Source organism: Podarcis raffonei, chromosome 1, assembly GCF_027172205.1.
Source record: "Podarcis raffonei isolate rPodRaf1 chromosome 1, rPodRaf1.pri, whole genome shotgun sequence".
Classification (NCBI taxonomy): Eukaryota; Metazoa; Chordata; class Lepidosauria; order Squamata; family Lacertidae; genus Podarcis; species Podarcis raffonei.
In genome coordinates this window covers 56,978,142-56,990,872 of record NC_070602.1, presented here as the reverse complement: position 1 = coordinate 56,990,872, position 12,731 = coordinate 56,978,142, and the positions used below count along the sequence as shown (strand labels likewise).

The following is a 12,731-nucleotide window of genomic DNA, read 5'->3' as shown; positions in this document are numbered from 1 at the left end:
GAGAGAGGCGGGAAGTCCGCTGACTGAAATCAGGATCCAAGTCATTGGATTTTATATCCATTCCATTGAACTTTAAGGGCTTTTAAAAGGTTCTCGCAATAATAACAGCAGGTTAGTTACTGCTGCCATCAAAGATGCTAATCTTTTCATATGGAACAAAGTGTTATATTTTAGAACAGTAATGTGGATTGATAGGGACCTGCTCATATTCTGTACCCCTTCTCTGGATTGCTACTGAAACTCATTCTCGGAGCACTCTGTGCTTCAATCTCCCTCTTTTGTCCTCCTGTTCTATAGTCAGCGTTCATTTATTTCTCCACGCATTCCTTCTCTGACCATCGCTAATCCTATTTGCTTTTTATTAATTCATAACCTTCCTATCTCTTGCCAACTACAATCCATCTTCCATTTCTTCACCATGGGCCATAGAGCTGGCTGCCAATGACTTGTGCCCTCCTTCCAATGAGTTTTTGTTTTTTGTAGTTGTGTCTTGTGCCATCACCACAATGCCTCACGGGATGGGAGAAGAGAGGCCGCACGGGAAGGCAAAGTACACACAGAGCTCCTACCTGCCACAATGGTCTCATGCATCATTGCTTGCTCAAATGTGCCAAGAGTTGGTGGGTGGGGTTGCAGGACTCTGTGGTGCCCTATGACTAAGCCATGTGCAGGTGCTGTGCCTCAGGGGAAGGATCATGTCCTTTGTGTTTTATATCTTGGTCCCATGTGAGTCCGGGAACGATCTAGTTACATTTTGTTCTGGAATCCATTGTCGATGAATAAATATTCTAATATGATTATATTTATTAAGGTTGGATTACATATGAAGTTTGGAATGTATTTACTTTCTTTATTGTAATCCCAGCAGCATGTGGCTGAATAGGTTGGATTTGTCTGTTTTCAATAATGATGGGCTAGCAGACGGTGGCCTCTTTGAATCCTCTAGTTTGATGGAAAAAGTCGCTCGATTTATTTCTCCGGAAAAGTGGGAAATTAGAGTTGAGTAAGACGAGTTGAGTGGCATCCAGCGAACCCCAGTAATTGTAGTTTGTAAGCCTAACGCAATCGTCGTATTGCAGAACATATACAGTACTTTCTCCAAGCACAATTTATCATTTTATTTACTTGCTCAAATGTTTAAGACATTAAGGCACCACCACTCCAATAGCATAAGAAAACATCTTCCTCAAGATCTCGCTCTTGGTAGCCAGTTCAAATCTCACAGGCATATATGTGAAATTAAGAGTTTTTGCTCCAACATGCATCACTTTACACTTGTTTGCATTATTAACAAGAGAAAAAAGTGCAAGTCCAAATACTCATCCTTGGGGGACTTCACTTTCTACATCTTCCCTTCAGGAGAATTTTCCATTACTGATGCACAAGAGGATCTCTTTTCCTAGTCTATGATTGTTAAACTTAATCAGGAGTATCTGGTGAGGTACCATATTAGAAGCTTTTTGAAAGTCCAAGTGCATTATTTAAACTGATCACCTCTATCTATATGCTTGTTGACACTCTCAGAGAACACAAATAGGCAGAAGACATGTTGGCTCTGCTTCAGCAAGGCTTATCCTTCTATGGGCTTCGTTATTTTATCTTTAGCAATAATTGCCAAATGTTCTAGGGCAGTCATTTAGAGAATCTAGAAATTTTACCTCATTGTCATGACCAGTCGATGTGAGGATATTGAGGTTACCCAACATTGCAGCATTCCTTCTTTTGGATACTTCATTCTTCAGTCTAATACAAAACAATCTTATAATTGCCTCAAACTCCTGTCAGATAGAATGCATACAATACAACCTGTAATCTCCTCCGAAAGCATTGCCAATCCTTCCTCAGCTCTCAGCAAAATATTAAAATTTAGGATCTGAATTCAGTGAGCTTCCTCATTAGCAATTGTTCATTTATGATGAAAAACATACATAAATAATTAAAATTACAGATCACCTTATGATGCATATATGTTGATCAGTCAACATAATGCCACATATATGCATATCTTAATTAAGAAATACATATTCAATCCTACAAAAACAAATTAGAGTTCACGAGCCATTCCAGATTTTCAGGCTGTGACATAAAATAAAATACTACAAGGGCATCAAAAAATATATTTACATAATTTAAACATACAGTTTATTAAAAGAAAACATTGCAGACCACTTATTCCTTAGCATTTTCTAAAACTAAAAGACTCAGGGCTGGGTTCAATTAAGAAGAACTGAGCTCTGAGGCCAGGGCAAAAAAAATAATAAGTCTTTTCTTGCATCCAGGAGGAGGCAGAGCGGTAAGTGATCACTATCAACCCTCTCCTCCACTTTGCACTCAAGGGCTCTATTTAGGAGATTAAATGATACCATAACATAGTCGATAGTGGAAGCTCCTGCATTTGATATAAAAGTAAATTCCCCACAAGTCTCCCCATTCTTGCGCCCATTTAGTATGACCAGGTCCAGCTTGTTAGAAAGACGCAATAGGCACAGACCTGCATAATTACATCCCTTGTCTTTTGAGAGCCTGGTGGGTATAAGATGGTTTTCTTCCACGATGGGTGGCGAGTCGTGGAAGTGTGCATATAGTGCTTCGTCAGACTGGCCAATTCTGGCATTAAGATCACCAGCCACTAGCACTGAAGCTGCAGGGGTTTGAGTCATCAAACCATCAATGTATGTTTCCAGCCCATGCCAGGTGTTTTTAATCAGCTGCTTGCCTCTTTCGGGGGGGAAGATATACATTAATCAGTAGCAGGGTGAAGAATCTACTTTTCACTAGTAAGGCCATAGCCAGGTGTTTCAGTGTCTCTAACTTTACTAAGGACGCCCTCAACCTTGTAGATATTAAAATGCCTAGGCCACCCTTGACTCTCCCCCCTTTAGTGCTTAGGGATCCTGTGAGGGACATTGAGGAAAAGCCGTTAACTTCTAGGTCCCCTGTGAGCCATGTCTCCTGTAAAAATACTATGTCATAGCCTTGGATAAATTTAGCAAAGGATGGATCAGCTGCCTTTTTCCCCCCATCCTGCGATATTCCATGATAAAAAGGTAAGGTTGGCTTTACCAAGATCCACTCCTTGTCAATTATCTTCCAAGGTACTGTTGGAGTTTACCATTCTACGTGGCAGCCGACTATCAACCTTGCATGGAGAGCTGCCCAGATGTTCTATGGTGTCAGATGGTAAATGTAGAGTACTCACATTGGTAGACACTGAGGCCAGGGCAGGCTGTCATGAATTCTCTGGGAGTGAACCTGAGGGAAGGCCAGTTCCCAAGGGAAGCCCTGCATACAAGTCTGCCTGCCATTGGCCAGTCTGAAGGTAGGCTTGGGTCCAATTCTTGGCCAGTGAGGTGAATATTCAGCTGGCTGGGCAGCTCCAGCGACCAAAGGCCAGGCCAGACCATGGTGGGGGTTGCCAGGCCTGCAATGCTGCCAAACCGTGTAAGGCTAAGACATTTTCATAAACCCAGGCCCTTATTAATTCAACGAAGCCAACGTGCTTGTGGAATCCAGTGCAAGGACTCCCACTAGTACAACAGGGCTTCCCCTGCCCCTGACACACAAAATTGCTCTGGGAGTTTGGGAGAACCCCAGAACAGCATGGATGAAGGAGAGGGGAGATTGCTCTGTCTGGCAAGCAGAAATTCTTGTGGTGATGGAACATTGAATTTCTCCCTCTGTTATATCTTCATCTGCTGGGGTTATTTTGGTAGGGTGATCTGTTGTTCAACATTGGGTAGGAGGGAGATTAAAAATTACTACTGGGCATGCCCAAGTCCCTAAAAGATATTCTGACCACAGTTTTCAAAGTTTGGCGTGTAAACCAGCAAATGGCTAAAATTCCTGCACAAGGGTGATATAATCCACTTGGCCCACACCTTTCAAAGTTGGAACATAAAATAGAGTATTGGTAGCCCACAAACTTCTCTATTCTAAAACCAGGAATTGGTGATGCAAGCACCCAAATCAGAACAGTTTGGCCATCACAGCTAAACTACTGTTGTTGAACAAGTCAACCTTGTACACTCCCTGCACTGTGATAGTATTGTTCCCTACATAACATTCCCCGTGTTTTGGTATTACACATGTCCTGATATAGCAAGACGATCCAAATTGCCACTAATCAAAACAGGAGTAATTGATTTCAAATGTACCATCTGTCATCATCATTGTCATCATTTGTTAACAGGGTAAATTAAACATATATAAACAATGAAAACCAGAAAATGGAAAACAATCTATAGTGCAAAGGGTGGAACTCAAAATGGCTGTAATTGGACTGTTCTGTCAGTGCCAAACAGAATGAATTCCCCTCTCTTCCCCTGCATGCTGTTCTGGTAGTTGTCCTGTGGGAGTAATAGATAGCACACAGGGTGGAAGGAGAAGAGGAAAACTCCGTTGCACTAGTAGGAAGTCTTTGCTCTGATTTGCACCGGGTTAGTTGAATCCAGCCCAGACTATCTAAAATGCTCCTCTAATAACATAATAATCACAGGTCTTACCCACTCTAATAAAAGATGAGAACCACCATCTTCATTACCTGAGGAAAGAAAAGGTCTTAGCCTTGTGCCTAGAATGATGGTGGTAGTGCCAGGTTTGTTTCCGTGAGGAGAACATTCAGCAGATCAGCATTTCTGGGTAAATGTAAATAGTCTTAAGCCTATGAATTCTGAAATTTCTGTTCGACTGATGTTTGTGTGTGTATTGCCTGAGAAATATATTCGTGTTTCTTATGGATTACTTATTTATTTCAATGCATTTCTAAACTGCTTCATAATCTTAAAATCTCTAAGTGTGTACACTATGTACAATACAAAAACAATGTCCATGAAAAACAAAGATACTGCCTACAGTCAATAAATCAGTATAAAAACGTAAATGCAAATAAGGCAGATTAAGGGGATTAATAGACAAAAATCAGGGTCCAATCTTATGGGTCAAGGAAAGCCTGGACGAAAAGATAAGTCTTTGCAAGACATCTAAAGCAACTGATTTTTGCTGCTTTGAGTATGGCAGAGGGAAGGCTATTCCACAAAACAAGGGCAACAGCAGGAACTGCCTGTTTTCAGGTCCCCAGCCTATAATATTCTGTAGGGTGCGCTACCACAAATAGATTTTCACCAGATAATCTAAGTGATCTTACAGGTCTGTACAGAGGAAAGTGGTCTTTAGGGTCACCTGGTTCTGAGCTGTTGATGTCTTCATATGTTAACAACAAGGTATTGAATGTTGCCTGGTAACAGGAATATAGGTTAGCACAATGCTAAGGGGCATTGCTGTAGTCTAAGACACTGAATGAAATACTGTGGCTACTGGAAATGCTTCTTAAAAAGTAGAAAATTTTATGACAGGTCTTCATGGGATATGGGCATTCATCTATCTTGGGACACAGTGAGGGAGTGTGCCTTTGGGGGGGTGAGGTTAATTTGTTAGAGAGTTAAAGTGCCTTCTGTGGCTGTAGAGACCAATTCAGGAGAGACATGTTTGGTTGCAGCTGGGTCAGATGAAGGTGTCCAGTTGTCCTGCTGCAGATACACCATGGCGTTTCTTCCTCTGCGCTCCACCCAGCAGCCATTCCTCCTCTGGTCACTGCTATGGACGCACAACCTGTATGTCTCCAGGTACTGTGGTCGTCTGCAAGGGATTCCCACACAGAGTGCCTGGTGCCCAAAGCTAGCTCCTCATAGAGCACACATCCTTGGGGATCCTGCCATTTTCCATTCGGTGGACATGGCCAAGCCAGCTAGAAGTTGCCAAGACAGGAGTGCGAACATGCTGGGAATGTGTCCTTGGGGGAGCACATCTTTGTTTGAGACTCAGTCCTGCCTTGTGATGCCCAAAATATTCCTGATGCATGTGAAGATATTAGTAACCAACAATTCTTACGCAACTTCTTGCTGGGCTTTGCCTTCTCTTCTGTGGATATAGCAATTTCCAAGCACTTTCGAATGAAATGCAGCTAGCTGCCCCAACTGGCAGGATCAGGAGGGCTGCTAAGCCAGGGTTTGGACTGAAGTGCTAGTCACCATATACTGTAGTTCCATTGCTCTTCATGACTAACATTGGTTGGATTGGGGCCATTAGCTGTGAAACAAGTTAGTTGGTTATATTTCTAGTCCCGTTTTCAGGCAACTATTATTTCTCAGAAGTTCACATTAATCAAAAATAATGAGAGACAGGCCCTGGCTTCAGGTTTATGAGCTAAAAGACAAGAAAGTAGGGAGGGAAAGATATAAAAAAGGAAGGTCAGTGTGACAATGTCAAAACAATTTTGTGGGTTTCAAACCGGAATTTTGCTTTCAGTTTGGCCCTGGTCTGGTTTTGGAAGTAGTAAAACACAGCCTAGGGAGGGGGCTTTACAGAGAGTTGGCACTACTATCACATCTGCATCTCTGCCGTGCATGGTGGCCAGGGCAGAAGGCAGGGGACACACAGACTGCTACACCAACCTGAAACTGGTGCAGTTTTGGGACTGGATCAGGACCAGTATTATCATGTGACAACAGCCTGCCTGGTTCAGGATCCAATGGACCCTGAGTTGGTTCTGGCCCACCATTTCCCTGCCCGTCCAAAGCACTGTTTGGGGGCTTTATACAGCTTGTCAACAGTGGCACACCCACCCACAGGTTTGGGCAGAAGGAGAAGCTCTATGCCAGGTTGGTGGCTGGTAGGTCGTGAGGGGAGGCTACCAGGGCTCCAAATTACTCTTCCCCTGTCCAATGCAAAGGGTGTTTGTTAGTAAAACTCCACAATACTTTTGACTAGTTTATTATTATTATTATTATTATTAAAGATTTTCTTGATTTACAAAAGTGTTTGCAATGTCTCTCGTATTTTTTTCCATGTAACATTTTTACAAATCAGTTTCATTTGTTGAGACATTAAGAAGAAAAGGGGGAAAGAGGTGGAGGGAGGGTAAGATGGGTGGGGGTGGGGTCGGGTGGCGATGTTTCTATTTTACTTACTTTATGTAGGGTTTGGTGTCAGCGTTGCCTGTGCAGGTTATTTGCTGTTCGCTTGTGTTCCTTTGGTGGTGAGAGAGGTTGGGGTTGGCCTAGGGTGAGGTTATTCATTTGTGGTTGGCTGTGGTGATCTTTTTTTCGTGTGTGAGTGGGGTGGGTGGGTGTTTTGGATCAGATTAGCCATATTGATTTGTATGCTGTTGGTGGATTTTTGTCGTTCTCTTGTTGGGCTGTGTATGTGATAAAGGGGAGCCATACCGGGGTGAAGGCGTCTTCTTCTATTTGTCCCCGTGTCAGTTTCAATTTATTGGTTAATTTTTCTAGTAGGGCTGTTTCCCATACTATTTGGTACCATTGGTCCATGCTTACTCCTGACAGGTCTCTCCAGTGTCTGGTTATGATGCTTCTGGCTGCTGAAAGTAGGTGGGTTATGAGTTCTTTGTGGTGTAAGTGGGCATTATTGTCTTGGAAGATGTTTAGTAAGGTCAGTTCTGGGGTAGTTTCTAATACTTGCTTGGTTATTTTACTTATTTCTTGTATGTACAAATTTTAAGAAATAGACCAGTAATTCTATAAAGCATGGAAAGCTTGTTTAGAACCATCTCTAGATTCCCTGAAGGAAACTTGGGAAACAGATGCTGGTTTAACAGTTCATATGAATCAATGGTGAAAGCCTTAAGATCTATTTCAATGTCATTTTGAAATACTGTATTGTTAGACTGATCCAGTGAATGATTGCATTTAGTATTCCCATGAGACTCTGGCAGAAGAATTTGGCAGTGGATAGTAAATGTTGGTTGGTGCTGTGTGGCTCCGAGTGCTTTTCTCATTCATATGTTATGGAGCTGTTGTTAAGCCTGGAGGTTTTTCATAGATTATAGTATAATTCACAGGGTTGTATCCATGAAAAGCATACCTTTTATGCAAAAAATCTTTGAAGTATTTCCTAGAGTCTGGGATTGAGAAGATGCACACACATTATTGTTAAATCAGGCTTCTCCGTTTTTAAAAAGTCTTGTAATACTTGACATCAAATATCTCTCTAAATATACAACATTACATTTCTGTTTTGCGTGTGTTAGCAGTCTGAGAGCAAATAGTGTTGAATAAGCATAGCAAGGAAAACATTTTGATAACATTTAGAACACTTTCTTACATTGTCTTTCTGCTTATCTTTGGTCCAACTTTCTGTCTAGTTGGCTATTTGTTAATCAAGGTTAATCTTTAGCCTGCATTTTATGTTGACATAATATAAATGTTGTTTATTCCAGATGTCTGCATATATGGTTGAAAATAAGTTTTAAAACACTTTTATAAAAGAGTGCACAGCTGTTCAGAACTTACTGTATTTATGGCCCTTTATTCCAATGTTTTAATGTTTAATGTCATCAAGAAATTATTGCACAAATTGAGGGAGCAATACAAATTTAGGGAGCATGTGCTTTATTTGAGGAAAAATATGGTTTTAGTATATAAACTCAGGTTTTGGAGCGTCAAATAGCACGAATTACATTTTACTACTCAAAGAAAGATCGGGGGAGGAAATTCAGCTCTCTTTCTTTCTTTCTTTCTTTCTTTCTCCCCCTTAATGTCTTTGAAATGGGAGTACCGTTAAGTAAAGGTAGGTTGCTGTCTTTTTTTTTTTTTTGTTTAATTCTGCTTCCTTCCTTATTACAGCTTACTCTTTTATGGATGAGTGGCTGTAGAAACTTGATTCATGCATATGAAAATCAGGCACAGCAATGTTTTGCCAGTAGGAAGTTTTATTTCAGCCAGAAAGGGGTTGTGGCAACTTGTTCCTAACCTGGGCTGTGGCATTTGCCATTGTTTGCTTTTGATGGGATATTCTTGGTATTTGTGGAGCAAGAAGTTTGAGCTAAGTCAGCTGTTTGGTTCATTTGCAGATCATGATTTTAGAAGGAACTGGCAGAATGAGTCTTAATTCAGTCACAAGTCTTCTCCACGAGCAGCCATCCTGGACAGATGGATACCCCACATGTCATGGTAGGAAGAATTCACCCGTGGTGATCTGTGAATTGTCTTGGGAGTTGTAAACCTTTATCTTGCCCTTATTCCACTTGGGGGGGGGGGGAACTATCCAGTCTACTTTACTGCAGTATTATTGTTTGCATTACAGTTTTACTGTATTCCTTAAAAAAACAAAACAAGAAAATTCCACGCTACCAAAATGGAATGCAGTGTAACCAATGCAATTTATATTCTATGGTAATTTATTATACCCTATTTATTCCTGCTATTTATTTGGAAGATGATGATTATACTCTATATATCACAACATTTTTTGGGGGGGCAAGAATCTCTAAGTGGCTTAGAAATTAAAAACCAAAAAACAGTAAGTAAATGATAAAAATCCATCAATTAAAAACAACAGAGTAAATGAACAGAATAACTAATATAATATAATATAATATAATATAATATAATATAGTAATATAAATTTCCTGCAAAGGAGTGTACTGTCAACAGCAGCCATGATGCATACTGCTCCCCAATAAACACCACATTCTAATCTAGCCATGACATCAGGAGAGATCATTTCTACAACTTGAAATTCTCCATTCCAATTCTGACTGTTTTAGTTAACACTGAGTGGTGGTTGTTGGCACTGAAACTCAGGATGCCACCTATGGCCAGAAGTTATTTGGGGTGAGATAAACCTCTTCATTTGGCACATGACTGAAATCTACACTAGACTTGCTCTCAAATAGGTCACGTATGTAGGACAGACTCATTAAAGCCTTTCTGTCATTAAATGCTAAGCAATTAGACTAAAAGCCCCTAATTTCTGTATGTAGAAATATATTCAGGTGTTTATTGGAGACAGCATTGAGTCTGCTGTTGACGGTATACACTTTTTCATGAAGTTTATTTGAGATATCTATCTATCATCTATCATCTATATCTATCATCTATCTATCTATCATCTATCTATCTATCTATCTATCTATCTATCATCTATCTATCCCCCTAGTTTCTGTATATAGAAATATATTCAGGCTGTGAATCCATGTAGATCTAACTTTTAAAACGTTTTCCTTAACTCTAAATAATCCATTTATTTATTGCATTTATATCCCACCTTTTTCTCCAAGGAACTCAAGGTAACATACATGGTTCTCCCTCTTTTTATTTAATCCCCACAACAACCCTGTCAAGTAGGTTAGGATAAGAGGCAGTGACTGGCCCAAGGTCACACCCAGTGAGTTTCATGGCAAAGTGGGCATTTGAACCATGGCCAACAGGACCTAGTCTGACACTCTAACCACTGGCTCACAACACTACCCTTAAACCTGGTCACATAAAGTAACTATTAGTCAGTTTTCTTCTGACAATTCACCATACAATTATATTTCTCCAATTTTTTTTTAACTATCTCTAAAAGAATTTCTGGTTATTTTATTTTAAAATCCTCATAACAAACTTTTATTGCCAACTTTCCTTTTATCAGCAATGTTTCCTCTTGAAATTGATGCTTCACAGTTGTTCCAGTTTTTGAGTTGTCTGACAAAAACAGAATTTCTCAGTAAGGATATCAGATTCTGAAACTTCTTAAGATTCACTTGTAGTTTTGAATGCAAACACACCTAGGTTCCCAAGTCAGATCTTCCTCCAAAAATCACATGAAGTGTAGAAAAAAAGAGTCATTTGCTTGTCCATTTTTTTTACCAATTTGGTTATGCACATGGGTGTTGCCAGATGGGGCAAATGGGACATGTTTTGCCTACCTAGAAATATACTTTGCCCCACTTCTGTCCTCCCACCCTGATCCCACCTCCCCTGGTTCTGCCACTACCTATGCATTATTTAGATTTAGAGAGGCTAGACTACTCTTTATATAAAATGTGGTATAGAATAAAACCCTTGCAAATGTGATCCTCCAGACACAATGTAAATAAGTTAAGAGAGAATACATATATTCTGAGTGTATACGTCTCCGTGCTCCTGTGTTGAGTTCCTTTCAATTTTCCCAACAACTGGGAACATATTGACTATCTTATTTTATTGCATAATAAAGAACCGAGGCCACCACCACAGTTTTTAAATAATTCAATCCTCTGGTAGTCTGTCCACTTTGAGATACTATTGCAGGCTTTAAGTGATGACTTGCTGGGAGAGAGTCTGCTTGCCTACATTTCAGAAACACAGACTAACTCCAAATTGACAGTGGGATGTTTAATATTTATTCTTTCAAGCCCTGTGTGCTTGCATGCCCAGATACATGTGCATACACAGATATGCTGTTGCACAGTAGTGTTTACTTTTCAGGTGGTTGTTTTTTTAATATAAAAACCCCCCAATGTTTCAGATATTGTTTTGTTCAGTATTGGTATACTTATTAATATTTGGATATTTAAGAAGCAGCTTAGAGTTTGGCCTTGAAGTCCAGGGGAGGGGAAACATTTCTGCAAATGTCAGACCAGATCTAAAATATGCATAATACTGACTGGCTAGCCCAAACGATCTTGCCAAGAAATGCCCCTTTGGAGCAGTCTTGCACTTCAGAAAAGTTCCTCTTTTTATTAATAAAAGCTGATGAATGAATGGATAAATCACATATATATATACCCCTGTGTTTTTAATGACATTATTGTAAATCTCCTTGAGATAGATGTAAAAACCGATTCAATCTATCAATAACAATAGCTATCAAAAGGTGTGTGTCTGCCATTTCTGCTGCGAAGTCAAGAGGAAGTCAGTCAGTATGTCTTGTTCGCTAATATGCTGAGATCTCTGGCTTCACCGATAGAATGCTTGTATTTAGAACAAGAGCAACAGGAACAACAAAAGTGTTTCCAAATTTCCAAAGCCTTTCATGAACCCTAGAGCAGATATCTAGACTAGCTTTTCTGCACCTGCATTGGAACTGAAAACAGAGGAAAAAATTGGGTTAGAGAGACTTGGAGAGTAGAGACTCTGTAATATTGAGCCATATATGAATTTAGGATTCTATATTGCTGGGGTATTGCCTTCTCAAGGTTGGGGTGGAGGGTATACTGCTCCTTTCCTGTCATCCCTTGAGGATAGATCACAAATAATGATGGAGGAGATGGTTTCTCCATCTCATGGCCTTTAGCCTGCAGGGTGGTTCAAGGGTCTATCTTGGTGCCCATTAATATCTACATGAAACCACTGGGTGGAGTTGCCTTTAGATACAGGGTGTGGTGTCATCAGTACACTGACAACACCCTACTCTTATCTCTCCTTCCCATCTAATCCTAGGAAGGCAGTAAAAGTTGTGAATGGTGTCTGAGGTCTATGATGAAGTGGATGACAGTAGAAAAACAAACAAACCCTAATCCAGAGAAGATGGATGCGCTGTTGACTGGAAATATGGCTGGGCCTGTGAATGGGGTTCGACCCACCCTGAAACTCAGATTTGCAATAGGATGTCCTCTTGGATTTAGTGCTGCTCTGAGAGGGTGACAGCAGCCAAGAATGCTTTTTACCAGTGATAATGCCAACTGCATACTTTCTTGGATACAAACAGCCTCGTCACAGTAATTCTTGCCTAATTGCTATAGTGACATCCAGATTACTTTACTGGAATGTGGTCTACATGAGACTGCCTTTGAGGAGTCTTAAGAGTCTAAAACTGCTTTGGAACACCAAGATCTTGCCTGGGGCAGGCCTTAGTAGACATGGAGTACCAATTGTGATACAACAATGGCTTCCAGTTGGTTTCTGGGCCCAATTCAATGTTAGCTTTGACCTTGAAAGCCCTAAATGGTTTCGGTCCATAATATCTGA

At 40.4% G+C, this 12,731-nt stretch overlaps 1 protein-coding gene across 1 annotated transcript in view; it reads left to right on the top strand.

Annotated features, from left to right (window-relative positions):
* The window catches only part of EHF (ETS homologous factor), a 52,563-nt gene that overhangs the window by 18,848 nt on the left and 20,984 nt on the right, over positions 1-12,731 (top strand). Inside the window, exon 2 of the mRNA XM_053388171.1 lies at positions 8,867-8,966. Within this exon, the coding sequence (XP_053244146.1) occupies positions 8,870-8,966 (97 nt within the window). The 5' untranslated portion in view covers positions 8,867-8,869. The remainder of the gene's footprint in view (positions 1-8,866; positions 8,967-12,731) is intronic.